The sequence below is a fragment of the Saimiri boliviensis genome, chromosome 16 (genome assembly GCF_048565385.1).
Source record: "Saimiri boliviensis isolate mSaiBol1 chromosome 16, mSaiBol1.pri, whole genome shotgun sequence".
NCBI classification, from domain to species: Eukaryota; Metazoa; Chordata; class Mammalia; order Primates; family Cebidae; genus Saimiri; species Saimiri boliviensis.
In genome coordinates, this window is record NC_133464.1 from 20,580,579 (window position 1) to 20,602,331 (window position 21,753).

At 35.0% G+C, this 21,753-nt stretch overlaps 1 protein-coding gene across 1 annotated transcript in view; it reads right to left on the bottom strand.

Moving 5' to 3' along the window:
* Positions 1–8,513: 8,513 nt before the first annotated feature.
* Positions 8,514–21,753, bottom strand: part of GPC5 (glypican 5) — a 1,382,768-nt gene continuing 1,369,528 nt past the window's right edge. The window contains exon 8 of the mRNA XM_010338876.3: positions 8,514–12,344. Within this exon, the coding sequence (XP_010337178.3) occupies positions 12,187–12,344 (158 nt within the window). The 3' untranslated portion in view covers positions 8,514–12,186. The remainder of the gene's footprint in view (positions 12,345–21,753) is intronic.

Consider the following 21,753-nt stretch of genomic DNA (forward strand, 5'->3'; position numbering starts at 1 on the left):
ATTACTGAAAAAAGAACAGAAAATTTCATTGATGGTTTTTATATTGTTTATATGTTGGAATGGTAATATTTTGTGTATGTTGGGTTAAATAAAATCTATTACTTAATTATTCTGAGCTCTGAATTTTCCCTTTTTAAAGTGGTTACTGGGAATTCCAAGTGACACATGTTGCTCACATTATATTTCTATTGGACAGTGCTGCCTTGTATCACCCCATGCAATCAGCTGTGAAGAGAAGAGAATCAACATTATGTCCGTTTTCCGCAGAAGGGACTGTGAACTTAGCAGGCACACAAAATTTAATAGACTACTTTTCAGTACGGACATTTTCAAAATTGCGTGACTTTCAGGTTAGATTTCACTACATTAAGAAGTCAGATATGGAATAGCAAAAGATGTAGCTGGGCATGGTGGCTCATGCTTATAATCCCAGCATTTTGGGAGGTCGAGGCAGGTGGATCACGAGGTCAGGAGATCGAGACCATCTAGCTAACGTGGTGAAATGCCGTCTCTACTAAAAATACAAAAATTAGCTAGGCATGGTAACATGCACCTGTAGTCCCAGCTACTTGGGAGTCTGAGGAAGTAGAATCGCTTGAACCCGGGAAGTGGAGGCTGCAGTGAGCTGAGATCATGCCGTCACACTCCATCCTGGGTGATAGAGCAAGACTCCATCTCAAAAAAAAAAATGTATAAATTAGTCTATTTGCTATCACAATATTTATAATTTGTATTAATTTTTATATATAAATATTTCATGCTATTATATCTCCTTTTAACCCAAATTTGCTTTGGCATAGGTGGGAATTATTAATGTTATAACTGTTTTTAGGGTATTTTAAAGGTTAATTAGTACAAATATAGTAAAATAGCATCCTTTTTTCCTGAGTCTTCTAATGATAAGATTTGATTCAATACATATATTTGAACTTGTACTAACTTAAAGGACAGTGTGACCACAAGGATTAAAAAGCCTTTGATAAACTTTGGTCTACCAGGGAAAAAAAGATAAATATACAAATAACTGCAATGTAATTTTGTGTTAAGTTGATGATTTGTACTTGGTTAGGTCATTTCAGGAAAAATGAATCACCTCCTTTCTTTTTCCCACTGAAGGAAAGACAACTAAGCCAAGAGGAAATCATGAAGGAGTGTGAAATTTTATTAAGATATTTATTGGAACCATGTTGGTGATATATTAACAATAATTTAATGTCTTTCAATAGAGAATTGATTAAATGTGATATTCATATGAAGAATACTATGAATCGTTTATAGTTATTTTCAGCATGATATTTCATGACCCAGAAAACATTGATGATATATTAAGCAATACACATGGTTTAAATAGACACAGCGTGATCGTATTTTTAAATACTGGTGCAAATATATGGTCATTCTATTCCTCCCACTATGTCTTTATATATCTTCTATAGAGATATCTATATCTAAATATGTATGTGTAAATTTTATGTAGCTCTATTTTTATAAATAGGTATGATTTTTTTTAAGTTACAGAATATTAACAGAGCTAGAAGAGTGTTTTTTTTTATCTTGAGTCTGCCTTCCTATTGCCAAAAATTTTAATAAAAATATTTTATTTTTAATCAGAAAAAATGTTTTTTCAAAATAAGGTTTTATAAAAGATCTTGTATTTTAGATAAATCACAAAGGATAATAGGGATGTAAATTGGTCATTGTTCTATCAGTGTTGATACTTATGAATATACTATCTATTCAATTATTGTCTCTATTATTTTACAGTAGAATTCACCCTTTAGTTACTAAGGTTTCCTGTAATATGGATTCAATTCATTCTGTATTAACGAAAGGTTTTATATTTCTCTAATAATAGAAATACAAAAACATTTTCTTTCTCGACCCAATGAAGACAAATAGTTAACATCTCTCTGGATTTTAAGAGAAGAATAAAACTCTAGAAATTACAGACCACATATTTCAACTATTGCTGACTTGTCCTTATGTTTTTCAATAGAGTGAAGGAAGTCTCCTCTAAAGGAAAGTTGTTTTGAAAGATTTCAAGTATTCATATTTTCCCATTATTTTGAAATTACTAGAATATAGCACAATAAACTATTTTAAATACTGATAAAGAATCTTCAGTTAAAATAAGTATGAAAATGTTCCATTGATCTTCATGTTTCAAGATACAACCTAGTTATAATCTGGTATGGAAATGGGTAAATCTAAAGATTTCAAGTCAAAATGCTATAGTAAAAACAATATTAGTAGCAAAGGAAATGTTTCTTTAACCTTTAAATGTGATGTAAAATCTATTTTGATTTTAATTCCTATGTTTTCCAAGTAAATTGTTGGCATATTTAAAATTATAATGTATATATTATAATATGTTACTTATCAAGATATCCTGAATACTTTAGCAAATTGGTCAATCTATTAAGAATCAGACTGTGAATATGAAAAGAGATTAGCATTTATATTAAAACCATTATATTAGAAACTCTGTTAAATTATTTCTACTTTTTGAATCAATATCAAGGTATATTAACACTTTACAACCTCTCTCAGTAGCCTCGTTTTCCCTTTAAAGTCAAGAGTCTATTCTATTTTTTAAATTTAATTTACTCTAAGTTCTGGGATGCACATGCAGGATGTGCAGGTTTGTTACATAGGCAAATGTGTGCCATGGTGTTATGCTGGGCCTGTCAACCCATCACTTAGGTATTAAGCCCCCATGTGCATTAGCTATTTATCCTGATGCTCTCCCTCTCCTGTCCCCATTACAGGCCCCAGTGTGTGTTGTCCCCGAGTCTGTGTCCATGCATTCTTGTTGTTCAGCTCCTACTTACAAGTAAGAACAAGTGGTGTTTGCTTGGGTATTAAGAACATGTGTTAGTTTGTGGGGATAATGGCTTCTAGCTCCATCCATGTCCCCTGCAAAGGACGTGATCTTACTCCTTTTTATGGCTGCATAGTATCCCATGCTATATAGGTACCACATTTTCTTTATCCAGTCTGTCATCTGATGGGCATTTGGGTTGATTCCATGTCTTTGCTATTTTGAATAGTGCTGCAATGAACATATGCATGCATGTGTCTTTATAATAGAATAATTTATATTCCTTCAGTATATACCCAGTAATGGGATTGCTGGGTCAAATGGTATTTTGGTTCTAGATCTTTGAGAAACTGCCACACTGCCTTGCACAATGGTTGAACTAATTTACACTCTTAACAACAGTGTAAAAGTATTCCTATTTCTCCATATCCTCTCCAGCATCTGTTACTTCTTGACTTTTTTTTTTGCTATTCTGTCTGGTGTGAGAGGGCATCTCACTTTGGTTTTTGATTTACATTTCTCTAATTACCAGTGATGTTGAGGCTTTTAAAATATATGTTTTTCGGCCACATAAATGTCTTCTTTTGAGAAGTGTCTGTTCATGTCCTTTGCCCACTTTTTAATGCAGTTTTTTTTTTCTTGTAAATTTGTTTAAGTTCATCGAATCTACAAGAGTCTATTCTTTGTCTCTCAAACTGGCACATTTGCCCATTTCTACTGCTTTAGTCCTTGTGGCTATGGGGCAATTACTCTTGATTATTAGGATATACTAACATGCCACTTTTGATTGCTTTGAAGTAACAATTTGGATTCAATGCAGTGCACAGAGGTTTTCTTAAAAAAAAAAAAAACAAATTAGTTTCTGGTCTTCTAGTTCAAACTAGTTGTGTTACTTTAGATAATTCAAAAATCCTTTCTGGATTTTAGTTTTTCTTCTCTGCAGAATACTACAAATACATAATCTTTAATTTTCATATAGTTTAAAATAAAATGACTCTTCATGACATCAGTCGTTTATAACTTAGTGTGAAAGATTTTACCTAAGAGCAAGTTTTGATAAGATGTCAACCAATAATTTATTTAATACCACAATGTGCTAATCATCATTCATTGACATAAGAAGTAATTAAATCTTTCCAACAAACCTCTCAGGGGGTATACAACCATCTTCATTTCATGACTATTTCAGAGAAGTCAAATTAACACAACTAGTTCATGAGATAGCTAGTATTCAAAACCAGAACTCATCTTATTTCCAAGCCTGAGTTATTGTGTTACTCATAGCCTCCTATGCAGGTGCTGAGGTAGAGAAGATTTAGACTTTGGGGGCACCGAGAGCTGACAATCACTGAAGGAGAAAAAGCACAAAAATTGGTGATTTGAGGAAAAGGATGAGAATATTTATTTCTTTTAATTGTCATTCCTTGGTCAACTTAACTCTAATTAGTTAGCAGTCTAAAAGCAAGTGGGTGGTGAAATGTTACACTTTTATATTTTTTATAATAAGATTCCTAAGTGAACTGTTTGTGTTGTATTGCATTGTTCCTTGAAGCAACAGTCTTTTAGGAAAACAGAATTTGTACCTAAGCCTGTATAAGTGAGGATTTCTGAAATACATCCTTTGTGCATGCCGTTTTATTGTTTCAGTAGTCACAGACATTGTCTTGTGTACAGCAAAAGCTTGCTTAAAGCTGATCTGTTTGAAATTAGAATGAAAGCAGTTTGATGAGTTATCTATTTCATCACCCTTCTCAAATTTCAAGTAAGCCTGGAAGAACTGATGTAAAGGCAAATTTTATATAATATAAATATAAGCATCAATGTAATCATAGCAACAATAAACCTGAATATATCTATTTTATAGGTAGATATAGATAAACGTGTACATGTGTTTGTGAATTTACATTCAGTCACACCCACACTACATTAGATGTGTAGCCAAAGTAGAAGTAAAGTGAAATTTTTCAATATAAATTTATTGCAGTTAACCATCTGTGATGAAATTCTCATGGGATTCTCCTTAATTTTTTTATAAACGAGGAAAATGAAATACTAAAATTATAAACACACTTTATTTATAAGCTGTCCTTTTAAATAAGCTGTGATTCTAAGCTTCCATCTGCTTTCTTGCTGAATGACACAGAGCATTTCCTTCCACTGCTGCACTTCTGATCTTTCTTCATTTTCTCCACGAGCCCTGCAATACAGAGGCCCAGATAACATGCGCCTATGCTCTGTCAGCTTGTTCGGCAATAAATCATCAGAGGCAACAATGTTTGCTTACACCTATTTAAAAGGGTCTCCTGGGGAAAATCTGTGAGAAGAGAAAGTACCGTCAACTGTTTTGTGACTTCATCTCTTACTTCCACGTCCCTTTAACTTGGTCATTCACAGGAGTCTGTCTATGCATTATTTGTTTTTGAAGATTGAGACACCACAACTCAATTAGTGCAGACCCCGGATCTTAACTCCTATAAGACAAGCTAGAACCATCAATAGTTAGTGACTAAATGTTTAATCATAGGATAGATTTTTTTTGCTCATATTGTCTTATACATTAAAAACAGGAAGACTGTTTGACAGTTCTTCGTTTTAATCATTGAAAGATCATTCCAATAGATAGTATGCAGAAAAGCCACACCCCTACATGTGAAAAAGAAATTGGAGGTTTAAAGCTATGCAGAAATTGTCACTAAATTTGTATTTTAGGCATTACTTTTCAATGTGCCTTTTATATATTAGGAAATGGTAGATTATGTGACATCAAATAAACAAATGATCTGTTTTACTGCATCAATAATGTTTTCTGTTTTAGCCTAGAAATCTAGAATTCTAAAAATACAGAAAAAAAAATTAGGGATTATCTGGCTCAGCTACATTATTTTACAAATGAAGAACCGAAGTTCAGAGAGTTACGGGACTTGCTGAAGGTCATACAGAAAATTACCGCTAAAGCCTTTGAAACTGCGTTTGCTCTGTGTTCTCCAGCATTTCTGGATGCTTGTGAATCAGTGAGCGAGCCAACTACCCCATCAGATGGCCACACTAGGGCACCTGGCATATGGAATCTCCGCAGGATCCTAACCTTTGTTACTAGAGCTAAATTTGAGATGAAAGACAAATGAAAAACAAAATATCTTGGAGACAAGACTTTTCAGAAAGTGAATGAAACAAGGAAACATTTAAAAATGGCCTGTAACACCTGCAAGTAGCCTAACCTAACGTAACTGACCTATCTGAAGTTTTCTGAACCCTGGGCTACTGAGTGGTACAGTGGAAAAAAGGATTTGGAAGCCTGATTTGGTTTGGAATGATTGCTTTGTCAATTATTGGCAATGTGACCTTAATGAAGCGACCTTGCCTCTCAGAAACAACCATTTGCAGGTAACTTAGGGGAGATGCTGAGCAACATACCTCTTGTTTACCGATATTTGTTCTTCTAACCGCTTGGGCTGTGCACTACCCCACAGTACAATAATCACACAGAGACAGAGGTCAAAATACGCCAGTCAAGGAGACCTCGAAGCAAAGTTTGGAGGTCTCTAAGTTTGTCATTGTAGAGACGAATTCACATTTCAATACTGGGTCAGAGCTAACATCCTTTTACACTCAAAGAAAGAAAGACCACTTACTCCCATTATTTCAAAAAAATAAACTTTCAGTGAATAAGCCTCATACCAGGATGAGTCCAGGCGAGACAGGAAACATGAAGTAGGTGGGGATGAATGAGTTCCTTGGGCATTCCAGAGTCCATTCCTTCTCTTCACTTTCCCTGTCATAAACTTTACTCACTCACTCTCCAAACATCTTCTCTATGCTCTTGATATGGTTTGGCTGTATGTCGTCACCGAAATCTCATAGTGAATTGTAATTCTCAGTGTTAGAAAGGGGCCTGGTGGGAGGTGATTGGTTCATAGGGCTGGATTTCCCCCTTGCTGTTCTCATGATAGTGAGTGAGTTCTCCCAAGATCAGGTTGTCTGAAAGTGGATAGCCCTTCCCCGTTCACACTCTCTCTCCTGCTGCCTGTGAAGATTGTGCCTGCTTCCCTTTTGTCTACTGCCACGATTGTAAGTTTCCTGAGGCCTTCCCAGTTATGCATCCTATACAACCTACAGAACTGTGAGTCAATTAAACCTCTTTTCTTCATGAATTACCCAGTCTCAGATGGTTCTTTACAGCAGTGTGAAATGGACTAACACAGCTCTCTTTCCATATCAAAAGCTTATTGACAGGGAGAATACATAACTAAATACTCTAGTGTTGTCCTATCCTGGGAACATGTGCACTTTAACAGAAGGCTCTGTGTGGAAGTGAACAAATATGAATTATTACAGCTCATCATGGGCCAGCAGGGTTCTAACAGGTGTTAGAGTATTTAGTTCTCTAAGTAACTGTGAGGTAGATACATTTATCTCAGTTTTTACAGATAAGAAACAGAAAGGAAATAGAGACAATAGCAAGAAAATGTATATGGGTGTATATATGGATGGGGGTGGGGGATCAAGGAGAGGAGTGAAAATGTGCCGTGCGTGAGCAAATCACACCGACTTTGTAAATTGAGTCCTGGAACTCTTTGATCACAATTATGGAGTCACCCTTTCTTGAACATACTATACTGTTGACAGCATTTGTCTTACAGCTGGGCTTTTTCTTCTCCCCTTCCTCCTCCCCGTCCCTCTCCCCCTTCTCCCCTTCCCCATCCTCCTTCCCCTCCCCCTCCTCCCCTCCCCCTCCTCCGCTCCCCTCCTCTTCCTCCCTCCTCCCCTTCCCTCCCCCTCCTCCCTTCTCCTTTGTCCTCCCTGCCTTATTTCCCCTCCTCCTCCCCTCCTCCCCTCCTCCCCCCCTCCTCCGCTCCTCCCCTCCTCCCCTCCTCCTCCCCTCCTCCCCTCCTCCTCCCCTCCTCTTCCTCTTCCTTCCTTCCTCTCTCTCTCTTCCCCTCCTCCCCTTCCCGCTCTTTCCCCTTTCTCTTGTCCCCCTCCTTCCACTTCCCCTCCCTGCCTCCCTCCTCCTCTTCCCCTCCCCTTCTCTCTCCCTCTTCCCCTACTTTCCCTTGTCCCCCTCTTCCCCCTCCTCCCCCTCCTCCTCTTCCTTATTTTTCTTCATGATAGTAGTCTTGGCTGAGTAATCTCAAGAAAATCAGAGCCCTTCCTTTTTTTCTAAGACCCTTCATTCCTTCTAATCTAACGTGTTCAAAGTTGGGTATCAAAACTCACAAAAGTAGAAATTTACTTACCAATTTACTGCACTGAATCCCACTCCTTCTGTCTCCAACCAGTTTTGCTCCTTAAACATTCACGATTCTGTTTTTAACTTTCTGGTCTTTAAAATTCTAGTATCTTGTCTTTCACTCTGGATTCGTGATCTTCTCACACACGTTTTCATGAAGTTGATTCCAATATGACAACTGACAAGTGCAGGAAGGCGAAAGTCTCTTAAATCAGATGTTTCCAAATGTAACCATGAACATACACTCATCCCTACTCTCTTCCAAGTAAGTTATTATTTTTGCTACTATGGAAATATAAATTATATTGTGATGAACTTACTCAGTTTTCTCTGTGCAAGGAGGCAGATAGGATAGTTTAAGAATTATATTTGATTAGATCTCTATCCATAAAATAATTATAACAGTAATTCAATCACTCTGTAATTTTAGTAAAGGCAAAGAAAGCAGACTTTTGACTTGAGAAATATGTTTTATCTGTATTTTAATCAAAAATGATATATACAACAATCTGCATTTAAAGAAAAACTTGATATGTCCAAAGTCATACTTAACATTAAAAATAATTTCTGAATTTTCATAATCCATATAATTGTATATGAATGACATGAAAGTTTGCAACCTAAATACAATTGGGATATAGCCTGCTCAATAAAATTCTCACTCAGAATAACAGATGTCTACACGAAATATATTCACTCAGGAAAAATCATTTTTATTATACTTGAAGGATTCTGATGATAGAAACAGTATTTTATATGATAGCAAACAATTAGCAATACATAAATTGAGTCCTTTTCAAAGCATCGTTATTGAGCCAGAAAATCTAAGTGTTGGGAGGAACGAGTTTATTAACCTCTATCCTTTAGTGAGAAGATGACCGTGCAGACCTTATTTCATTGATAAGATATTCCTGAATAAATAGAGGATAAGACAAATCTAAGATTTTAAAAATAATATTCTGCCATGCCCTTTTCCTTCCTTCCTTTGTTCTTTCCTTCCTTTCTTGATTCCTTCCGTCCTTCCTCCTTCCTCTCCTCCCTTTCATTTTTTTTAATGCCACCCTGTAGCCATCCCATAGCCACAGAAGTGTTTTATTCCTTTTGTTGCACAGGAAATGAAAAGAAACTTCAAGATTCCATTAGAGTTATAACAGTTGTGTTTTCTTTCTCATTCTTAGTAGCTGATTTATTTTCAGGGCTGAGGTGTTTAGAGTGAATTTGAATATATGGGAGGGTAATGAATGGCAGTAAAAAAAGCCCATGTTTACACTTCTTCTCTTCTTTCTCTTATGTTTCTACACGAATGTACAGTGTGATAATTAGACAATTATAACTCTATAATCAATTGTATTTGTTTGTTAAATCCTAGTTTGGAGACTTAAGTAGTCTCTGAATGATTTTCCTGCTAATCCGTAGTTCCTCACTGTTGTTCCAAAACTGTATCTTAGAACCAGGAAGGTATACAGTTTATTTAAAGGCATTGTACTCACCATCTATCTGTGTTATGATTAGTTGTATAACATCTGTCAAATTCCCTAAAATGTATAAGCTTAGTTTTCTCATTGGTAAAATGGAAGTGACAATGTTATTGGGGAGATTAAATGACATTGTGCATAAAGGCATTCACCATGGTGCCTATACAAAGAAAGGCCAAGTAAATGTTAGCTCTGCTTCTAAACCTATGCTTCTCAACAGATGCAAAATGCCAGACTAAGTTTTTTAATTACTTAAACTTACATAAAAATAACTCTGGGATTCCAGAAAATGGCTGTTTTAAAGTACTCCAGCATAAAATGTGACTATAAAGATATGTATGATATTTTTAAACATATACATTCAGTCCAACATAATCTATTAAATTATCCTGGGAAGTAGACACATATCTAACACTTTTATCATTGTTCAAAACTTTCATAGACCTTATTCATGCAAAACTCTCCAGAAGCAAATTCAGAGCCATATAAAAAATCAACATTATTGTTTTTATTTGACTGAAAATCAAGCCTATCTTTGAGGGGTGAAGAAAGTCCAATGACCTACTGTATCTCATTTGAAAGAGCTTTGTAATTCATAAGAAATTATATAGATATGAAATGTTGAGAATGGGAAGTATTAATGGAAAAGTGTCTCATAAAGAATATTAAAAATTTTGCCTCAGGCTCTTAAAGAGATTCTGAAAACCCCTCTGTGTTGTAAGCTCTAGCAGCCTCATCATTGCTTATATAGTCCCCAAAGCACCCACCTGCACATAAACAGCACCCATCTGAGCATGTAAAAGTTATACAAAAAAATAAAATTCATTTCTTCTGTTGAGTTTACCACTCTGCTTTTGTCCATTTCTTGCTGCATATAAAATGATCTTCTATCAAGTAATTTTATCCATATGTATCTTAAGACTGCTAAAGCATGGTCTTCAGTTTGTTTGTCTTTAGAATTAAGTTCCTCTGAAGTTGGGTCTAAAATGTTGCCATAGCAAGCCAGTCATGACTTGGGCTGGAGGGCAGCAAATGAGTGTCTTAGTATTACTTTTCCCAAGACTGATTTAAATGAAGAGCTGAGGTTGAAGTAAAAATTTTTCAAAATAGGATTAAGTTTGTAATTTGTGGAGTGTGTCCAGGTGAGTGCTAAGGAGTTACTAACTGAACGGATCAGGGAATATTAGGTGTGGAATGGAAGCCTAGGAAAATGGCATCCGGAACTGATGAGTAGAAACTTCCAGTTGTGAGGCCTGTTTGAACAGACAGTGAAACCTGATTGGGCAGCTTAAAAATATTGGGATTGAAACTGACCATCTTTAGATCATTTTGTTAATCGAGAACTTAACAGAGAACAAAGCTTGATCGTATACAGTTTCCTGGCTGGCAGAAATGGGTTTTACCACATTAATGTCGGCATTTGGCTGTGTCTTGTTTACCTCTTTGTCGGAAGTCATTTCAAATCCTTTTGCTTTTTATTTGAGGTCAGCAACTCCCTTTTCTAGTCTGTGACTTTGTATGAATTAGATTTTCTCTCCGTTGACTGGATGTGATACTTATTAACAAAAACTGACTTCTCTTTTCCTCAAGCACAGCCATAGACATACCCTGTTAGTGTCTATTGAGGCAACTTATCACAGCTGGGAAATCAGGGACTGTTGGTTAGCAGATCCATTAATGAGCAAATAGGAAAAGATCTAAAGCATTGCTTATCATATTTTCTGTATGTCTGTCGATAGTCATAGGAACCTTAGAAATGCATAGGTAGCCAATTGTTCCACATGCGGCTTTAAAAAGAAGTATTACATAATATTTTGAAAATGGGTGAAAATATCATTTTTGTCAGAAGAAAATGATGAATATTCTTCAGAATTTTCCACCAAATAATTAACAGCTTTATTGGAGATATTCCTAGAGCAAGCGTATGCTTCCCAACATAGCCAAATCTATGGGGCAAAGAGGGAGGCGGGAACAGAGCCACAATACCAAAGATACATTTTGAATATAATGGAATACAAATCAGCCGCTACTAAAATACTCAGCTTTAAGGTCTGTCAGTGGCTAAGTTACAGTGCATCAAAATTATCAACTTTCTTTAGTGAAATTATGTGAAATGCTTCTCAATAATCTACTCAGTAACTTACAGACTTTCAGACATTTCCTTCTACAGCTTGCAAGAATGGAAGTCTGTTGAATATGCATGCATACTACTTGCCATTGTGTGTTTTGATTTATTTCATGATATTCTAGTTTCAGTACTTTAAGAAATGCTGTATACTGTTTTCATTGTCTGGCAAATACACTTTCAAATGGAAACATTTTTGATTTAGAAAGGAAGGGGCTTAGAATTGATAATAAAATTACAGAGACTCTAAATTCTTATTCCAAGTCACTCTGTGCCCTTCATGTCTTCAGATTCATTATATTAGAAGTTAAGAAGGTTTCAGTTAGATTCAAAAAAGACATATTTTTCAAGTGTATTATTTAAACATTGAGTTTTGGGGACTTTATGAATATTTCAGCTTGGCTTCTGAGAAGTTAGTGTGACATATCTTTTCATAAATATAATTGTTACATTGAAAAAGGATCTCTTATTCCAGAGAATATGAAGAGAGAGAAGAAATCGAGACTTGAGTAAGGTATGTCTGGACGGAAGTGTTCAGTTACCAGATCCCAGGAAGTAACATCACCACACCTATCAGAGTGAATGTCATAGATTCAGTCGCTGCCACGCATCCTGCTCCTGTGGTGTCTAAAGTACTGCCACTGTCTGTGTGATGGATTTGCTTTCCATCACTGAAGTTCATATCATCTGGCATCCCTGTAGAGGCAAATAAGAAAACACAGGATGATGCATGACCACTTCACCAAAATACGTCTAGAACTGCTCTTAAACTCAGAGTGTGGACAGCACTGCTTTGAGGTAGCATTTTCTGTGTTCACCTAACTCTAAATGATAAATGTGACACAGGTATTCCTGTTCTACTTAAATCGGAGAGTTCAGGCTCTTGTGTGGAAATTCTCGGAAATGTTATAAGAGTAAAGTGAAAGGATTCCTAGCTTCTGAAAACTTCTGGAACATTTTTCTGCCACTGGTAAGAAAGTAAAGACATTTAATTAATTAACATTCTGAGGAATTGCATCAGCTCTTGTTTCAGAGTTGTATCAACATCAGTAACTGAAAAATTTTCCCATGAAAATAAAATCAGGTGAGGGGATATAATTGAATAAAATATTTTTTAAAAGTAGAATTTCTACAGCTCATATTTTACATTAGAATAAAGTAGGCATAAGATCTTTTTAAAATTTATTTTATTTTTACTTAACAAATTATATATATACATATATATATATACACACACACATATTGTTGGGGTATCATGTGATATTTTGCCATGTATACCAGGAAGAATGATAAAATCAAGCTGGCTAACATATCTATCATCTCACATCCTTAACATTTTTCCTGTGGAGAGAACATTTGAAACTTACCTTCTTAGCAATTTGGAAATACACAGTGCATTATTAATGATAGTCACCATATTGCGAATGGTCTAAAACACTTCTTCCTCCAGTCTAACTGAAACTTTGTACCCTCTGCCCATCATCTCCCTTTCTTCCCCACACCCATCCCATGGCAATCACTCTTCTGCTTTCCCCTTTTATGACTTCAACTATTTTAGATTCCACATGTAAGTGAGATCAGGAATAGGATCTTTATGGAAATAGCAAATAGCAAAGAATAATAGCAACTAATGTGAAATTATATCTTTCATACACACAACGGCTGTGAGGATGGAGGTGTAGATGTCTATCAACAGATCAAAGAAGTTGTTAATGGGGTGGACTGGAGAATTAAGTTGGGAAAAAGTGTTACATTAAGAAAAAAGTCAGGTAAAGTCATAAACTAAGATCCAGTAGCATTCTGGTTATTATTTCTGTACATTATGAAACCTGACAAGTTGAGGAAAAGACCAACCCCTAAATTAACTGGGTTGAAATAATTGCTTTTTAAAGATGTTTACCTTAGTACGATATACTTAGGGAATTACTGATTCATCACTTATTATCTAGTGCCATCAGTGTTCTGAGATTAAGTAACTGAATTACCTCACGGCATGCCACTATCAGTCACAATTAACAGATTTAAATTCATTGTTACTTCAGCCACAAATATTGACATCGTAATTACAGAGAGATTGAAAAAATAAGCTTCATATAAGGAAAAGTCAATATTTACGTAATTAGGTGAATATGTATATATATAATTCAGAAGATAAGCTCTGCTGCATTCAGAGATGAGAGCATTAAAACGAAGCAAAGCTCTGCCGATCTGACATATTGATTTTACAGCCTGAGCTCTTACATTATTATTCATTGTTTGGGTGCTTGTTTTGCCCTTCTGTGTCATTAGGCGAGATGAATAAACTAGTGATTCCTTTTTTTTTTTTCCCTAAATAGGGACTAGAATGGAGTGTGATTATTTTCATCATAGCTTTATACCTCTTGTTAAGCTTAAAAAGAAGCTATGATGACTCTAGGCAATTAAAAAATCCTTTTTTTTTTCTAAGATAATTACATTAATTTGAGCTTTAAAGGATTTACTTTTCATTTTAAGCATTGTGAATTTGTGTTTGGATTGGATCCATGAATAAGGTTTTCTTTTGCCGTTCTGAGCCTGTATTTCATTCATTCATGAGCCAGACACTGGTTTAGTTTTAACGGATGCCATCATGGGTGAAAATATGTAAGTAGAAAGAAGTTAAATCTTGTGCTTGCAAGTCAGACAATGACAGGAGAGCTTTTCGCCCTTCAATCAGATCTCATTTTAACATCTTACATCGAAATGTTACTAATAAATGTCACAGTTCTAAGGAATAAGGCCTTTGAGGAATAAGTATATGAAAGAATTCAAGATCTTCTGGCTGTCATGGCTATAGTCATGGATCAAATCACAACCTTGTCATCTGTAGGAAAGACATTAGCATGCCAAAAGTCTAGCTACGTGACTATTTGATGCAATGATTATTTTCATAAAGAAATTTAATTAACCAAGCTTGTAAATTATACCCAAGCTTATAAAGACCTGTAAAAGAAAAAATTAGTTTGGAGATTTATTGCACTTATACATTAAAGAAAAACAAAGTAGTGTTTGAGTAATCTTTTATATGCATAATAACAACACCCAAAGGTGTCAATAAATTCATATTTTTGCTCTTGGTGGTTTATGTTCTGGTGGGGAAAGTTGTGTTATTAAAAAATGAAGATAATATTAAAACACAGGTACAGCCTGGTGATGGGTGCTATGAAATATGGTAAAGGGATGTAACTTGGTCAGGGAGTGCTCTTCTAAGGATGTGGTAAAGTGTATTAATTTATTTGATAATATCAACAGAGCACTTGCCCTGGTGTCAGGTACAGTTCCAAGTACTTCGCAAATATTAAGTCATTTGATTTTCACAACAGTCCCATAAATTAGGCAGTGCTGTTATTACCTGCTTTTGTAGATGAGGAAACTGAGGTACTGGGAATTTAAATGATCACAAGCAGTGCAGCCAGGATCAAATCCAGAAGTCTAGATCCAGTCTAGGCTTTGATCACCCACTGCCCTGATTCCAGGCACACTACTTGGCACCAACAAATCAATACTTAAGTTCAGAACACAGAAGATCAATTACGTTACCTACAAAGTGCATTAGGAGTGTTTTCTCTCCTTCCTTTCATCTTGTAAATTGCGATGGCTGAGTAGGTGCCACTTTTGGGTATTAATCAAGTAACTGGAAGTATTCAGAAGTAGAATTGATGTGGGAAATTTAATGATGATGAATCAGAATGGCCTGATGAATCTGAGAGGACAGCACCTTCTTTTTGTCATTTACACGGTGGCAGGAGAGTGTGGGCATTTTCCTCTATTTCCTGTATCTACATATTTTAAAAATTCTCTTAGCTAAGGAAAGACAAGTATGTTTAAAAACAATTTGTTCTATTTTTAGTAAAGAAAATTGCATAGGCAAGAATGTATACATTGTTAATTTGCTCATTCATTTATAAAATCAATAATTCACTGCCAGTTCTGTGTCAGGTATTGTGCTGGAGAGTGAATGTACAGTGCACACTTACAGGCATCTCCTCCACACTTAGATGAGTCTTAAAAAAAAAATCTACCAGGTGTCTTTTCTACCATCTGCATAGGGCAGATGGAATGCTGGGAGCAGGACTCTAGATCCTAGAGATCATTATTTGAATTCGACACTAAGTTAATCATGAAGTCAAAATAATTTATTTCTAGAAATTATCTGTTTTTAAGGTAGCAATAGCCATGGCACCTCAAAAAATATTAATTACATTGAACACTTTTAATGAATATTGTTGAATGGATAAATTGAATAATGACTCATTCACACAAGAACAGGATAAGTTTGGTATAATTATTTCTCCTTATTCTAAAGATTAGGAAGTTTGAAAGAATTACTTCTCCTGATTGTAAATATTAGGAACAGGTGCTGAGGAAGTAATTTACTCAAAGCAACATAGCTGTGGCAGAATTCCAGTTGTGCCCCATTCAGATGTGGTCTCCATTGCTTCCAGAGCCATACTGCTTGCCACTACACATTCAAAGCATTGACCTTGAGGTCAAATTCTGGCTTTGCCATGGTCTAGCTGGTTGACTTTCGCTATGACCTGCATTTCTTCGAACTTTCAAATGACAGCATTTTCAGTGAGAGAGGAGAGTTAATCACAATATCTTGCTGGCTAAATCATTAGATTAATATTTGAAAAATAAGCTAGAATTTTATCCCATTGCATTGTCTAAAGTAAATGTCTGAGGGACCAAGACTTAAGGATAAATAATGAGGAAGTAAACAAAATACGTAGGTCTCTATTTTTATGAATATATAGGTGGGTAAAGCCTACAGATTTTAAGTTAGAATCTATAGAGAGAAAATTAATAGTTTTGACATCAAACAAAAAAAGAACCTTTGGTACAACAAAAGCCACCCCAACAAAATTGAGGATACACAAAGAAAAGTGGAGAAAATTTTGCATTATAGATTGCAGCAAAGAGATCATGTCTTAAACATTAAAATAGTTCTTACAATCCATATGAAAACTACAAATGCTCCCATAGAAAAAATGGTGAAAGAACAGAAGTGGATATCTTCTTCACTGAACAATAAAGAAAGACTGTCTTATACACAGTAAGGTATCAGCTATCTATGGTCCAGCTGTTGAAAGGAGACAGAGAAGAGAGAGTAACCAGTTGGGCAAGGGTACAGCCCTTCATTAGGGAATTTGCCAAAATATATTAAAAGTGTTTAAAATGTTCCTTTGCTTAGACCAAATTATTCCACTTTTATGAAGCAATTCTGTGAGAATAATGAACATGTGCATATATTTATTTATAAAATGTTAATCTATGCATTGTTAATGAAAATTCTAAGCAAATTAAGTGTCAATTGATAAGGAACTGGGTTAAGAAAATTAAGCTTCATTTATTTATTTATAAACTCTTTAAGGAGTAAATATTAATACAGAAAAATGTGTTTCAATTTAATATATCAAAACATTTAATATATATAAATTTTAATAAAATACATCTATATATACTTTCATGGCCTTTAATGTTCAACTTTAATAGTCTATTGCTGTGTTTCCCTGAGCATAGAGACTCTCTCATGAATTTATGTATTGACCTAGCAAGCATTGAGCAATAATTAAGTGGATGAATAAGTTGATAAATTTAATCCAGGGCAAAAATAACAAAACAATACAAATATATTTCTCTTAGTTTATTTTAATATAAAAACAAATATTATATCGCAGCAACTTGGAGTATAAAATAAAGGATTTGAATTCAATGTCAATTTAGATTTTTCTAAATATACAATCATGTCATCTACAGAGACAATTTGACTTCCTCTCTTCCTATTTTAACACACTTTATTTCTCTTGCCTGATTGCCATGGCCAGAACTTTCAACACTATGTTGAATCAGAGTGGTGAGAGAGGGCATCCTTCTCTTGTGTCAGTTTTCAAAGGGAATGCTTCCAGTTTTTGCCCATTCGGTATGATACTGGCTGTGGGTTTGTCATAAATAGCTCTTATTATTTTGAGATATCTTCCAACAATACCTAGCTTATGGAGAGTTTTTAGCATGATGGAGTGTTGAATTTTGTTGAAGGCCTTTGCTGCATCTTTTGAGATAATCATGTGGTTTTTGTCATTGGTTCTGTCTATGTGATGGATTACATTTATTTATTTGTGTATGTAGAACCAGCCTTGCATCCCAGTGATGAAGCCAACTTGATCATGGTGAATAAGCTTTTTCCTGTGCTGCTGGATTCGGTTTGCCAGTATTTTATTGAGGATTTTCGCATCAATGTTCATCGGGATATTGGCCTGAAATTTTCTTTTTTTGTTGTGTCTCTTTTAAGTTTTGGTATCAGGATGATGCTGGCCTCATAAAATGAGTTAGTGAGGTGTCCCTCCTTTTCTTTTGTTTGGAATAGTTTCAGAAGGAATGGTACCAGCTCCTCTTTGTACCTCTGGTAGAATTCGGCTGTGAGTTCGTCTGGTCCTGGATGTTTTTTGGTTGGTAGGCTATTAATTACTGCCTCAATTTCAGAACTTGTTATTAGTTTATTCAGGGATTTGACTTCTTTCTGGTTTAGACTTGGAAGGTTGTATGTGTCCAAGAATTTATCCATTTTTCTATATTTTCTAGTTTATTTGCATAGAGGTGTTTATAGTATTCTCTGAGGTAGTTTGTATTTCTATGGGATCAATGGTGATATCTCTTATCATTTTTTATTGCGTCTATTTGATTCTTCTCTTTTCTTCTTTATTAATCTGGCTAGTGGTCTGTTTTGTTGATCTTTTCAAAAAAACGGCTCCTGGATTCATTGATTTTTGGAAGTGTTTTTCATGTCTCTCTTTCATGTCTGCTCTGATCTTAGTTATTTCTTGTCTACTGCCAGCTTTTGAATTTGTTTTCTCTTGCTTCTCTGGTTGTTTTAATTGTGACATTAGGGTGTCAATGTTAGATCTTTTCTGCTTTCTCTTGTGAACATTTAGGGCTATAAATTTCCCTCTAGACACTGCTTTAAATGTGTCCCAGAGATTGTGGTACATTGTGTCTTTGTTCTCATTGGTTTTAAAGAACTTATTAATTTCTGCCTTCATTTCGTTATTTACCCAGTAGTCGTCATTGGAAAACAAGTGGTTCAGTTTCCATGTACTTGTGTGATTTTGAGTAAGTTTCTTAATCTTGAGTTCTAATTTGATTGCACTGTGGTCTGAGAGACAGTTATGATTTCAATTATTGTGCATTTGCTGAGGAGTGTTTTCCATCCAATTATGTGGTCAATTTTAGAATGACTGCGATGTGGTTCCCATGGGCTTTCCTTTGTGGGCAATCCAACTTTTCTCTCTGACTGCCCTTAACTTTTTTCCCTTCATTTCAACCTTGATTAATCTGATGATTATGTGTCTTGGGGTTGCTATTCTCAAGGAGTCTTTTGTGGTGTTCTCTGTATTTACCAAATTAGAATATTGGCTTGTCTTGCTAGGTTGGGGAAGTTCTCCTAAATAATATCCTGAAGAGTGTTTTCCAACTTGGTCTTCCCCTTCCAGTCACTCTCAGGTACTCCAATCAGATGTAGGTTTGGTTTTTTCACAGTCCCATATTTCTTGGAGGCTTTGTTCGTTCCTTTTCATTCTTTTGTCTCTAATCTCGTCTTCTCGCTTGATTTCATAAGAAAAGTGGTAAATTTCAAGGAAAAGATTCATTATGAGGAAACTGACCTGACAAATGTTTTCTGAATAAAATTGCTATGAATCTTATTATGTTAAATCTAAAACTGTTAACTTTGGTCAGTAGTTACTAGACTAATTATTGTCATTTATGCTAACATTAGCCACATGTATTTTGGCTGGACATGAAGGATTTTAACAAATCTGAGATGGCTAAGCATACCTATTTTCCATTTTTTAAAGAAAGTATTGTGAGCTAGTTCAATCAGATCCTATCTCCCAGAATATATGATTGGTAGGTGCATCCAGTATGTTGGGTCACTTGAGTCGAGAATATACCTTTTAAAATTGTGAGTTATTTTCCAAAACCTATGAGGGCTTCTGTATAACCTAAGAACAAAAGAAGAGTGGCTGTATGGCTAAAGATACAAGGTTCCTGGTAGCCCTATAGCCTCATCAACACTCATAACTGAAGGACAATGGAACTGTCCTCATGAAAGCCTTTTCCATTCCTTGTGAAACAGAGTTTTGAGATATAGTTCCTCTTGTTGGTCTTAATGTTTTATAGCAATAGTAGCCTTCCTTTTTTGACAAATGATGTAAAAATAATAGAGTTATCCCAATTGTTAATAAGTGAAACAATGAACGAAATAAAGTAATGAGAGATTCTGACTGTAAACCAAAACTTAAGATAAAATAGTATAATTTGTGAAATTATAGCTCTGAGTAAAATCAAGGAAATTAACATTTGTCACTACATCAAATAAATTATTGGTGGCTTTCTAATAATGAATAATAAATCGATTGTTTTCTACATAGAAGTTTATACATGAAGGGAATATTGTTTAGATCTTTTGATAGTTCCTGATGCTATATTACATCTAATAATGGTCACTCGGTTCTTTTCCCTAAATTTGCTTTATTAATTTTTGAAGACTTTAGTGAAAGAACAGACGCATATGATTTTGAAAGAACATTTTATTTTAAGCCATTTTATAGCAATACCGATGTTGTGGTGTTACTTGTAAAATGTCTTCTGGAACTAATATCCAAATAAATTTAAAAGCTTCTGGCATAATTGATAATTAAAACTAAGTATTAAAGGTATATCTATTAAATATACCACAGTATTCAGTTATATATTAATTCTCAGTGATAAGAATTTACAAGTAGTCTGGAATAATTATTACTAATGATTCAGGAAATTACTTTTAAAAAGTACAGGGATGAAAAAATAGAAAATGTTTTATCTTGTTTAGGTTAGTGATAATATGAATTTAAGGTGCTCTTAAAATTAAAATAATTTAAAAATGCATATCTATGTCTAGACACATGATAGTGATATTCTACAGTACCAAAGACAAAGAGAAACTTTTTTAAGAAATCAAAAAAAAAAAAAAAATAGCAGGTGGCCTTTAACAGAACAAAGGATTAGATTAATTTTAAAGAAACAATAATAGAGGCTAAAATAAGTAGAATAATTTGTTGTATTATTGTTTTTATTATTTTTAGAGATAGGGTCTTGTTCTGTTGCCCATGCTGGAATACAGTGATACCATCATAACTCACTGCAGCCTAGAACTCCTGGGCTCAAGCAATCCTCTTGCCTCAGCCTCTCAAGAAGCTGGGACTACAGGCACATGCCACCATGTGTGTGTGTGTGTGTGTGTGTGTGTGTGTTTGTGTGTGTGTATGTACATATATATATATATATATATAATTTTTTGTAGAGATGGGGGTTTTGCTTTGCTGTCCAGGCTGGTCTTGAACTCCTGGTCTCAAGTGATAATCCTGCACTGGTTTCCTAAAGTTTTTGGATTATAGGTGTGAGTCAGAAACCTGGCCAGAATAATTTATTCTAAACACAAAAGAAGATAAATATCTATATAGAATTCTATAGAGTTAATTTATGTAGAAGAAATAAGAATACTTTCAAGAAAGAATGAGTGTTTCTAATCACCCCCTGACCAATTATTGTTTGTTTTTAGTTTTCATTTTTATTTTAGATTCATGGGGTACATGTGCAGGTTCATTGCAAGGGTATATTGTGTGATGTTGAGGCTTGGACTGCTGTTGATCCCATCACCGAGACAGTGAACATTGTATCCAAAAGGCACTTATTCAGCCCCTGCCCTCCGGTCCCCAATCTTTTTGGAGTCCCCATTGTCTATTGTTCCTGTCTTTATACCTGTGTATACACAAGATTTAACTTTCACATGTGATATTTGGCTTTCTGTTTCTGCATCTATTTGCATAGGATAATGATCTCCAACTGCATCCATGTTGTTGCAAAGGACATACTGTTATTATTATTTTTAAATAGCTGCATGGTGTTCCATGGTGTCTGTATTAGTCTGTTCTCATGCTGGTAATAAAGACATACCTAAGACTGCGTAGTTTATGAAGGAAAGAGTTTTAACTGACTCACACTTCCATGTTGCTGGGGAGGCCTGAAAGTCATGGTGGAGGATGAAGGA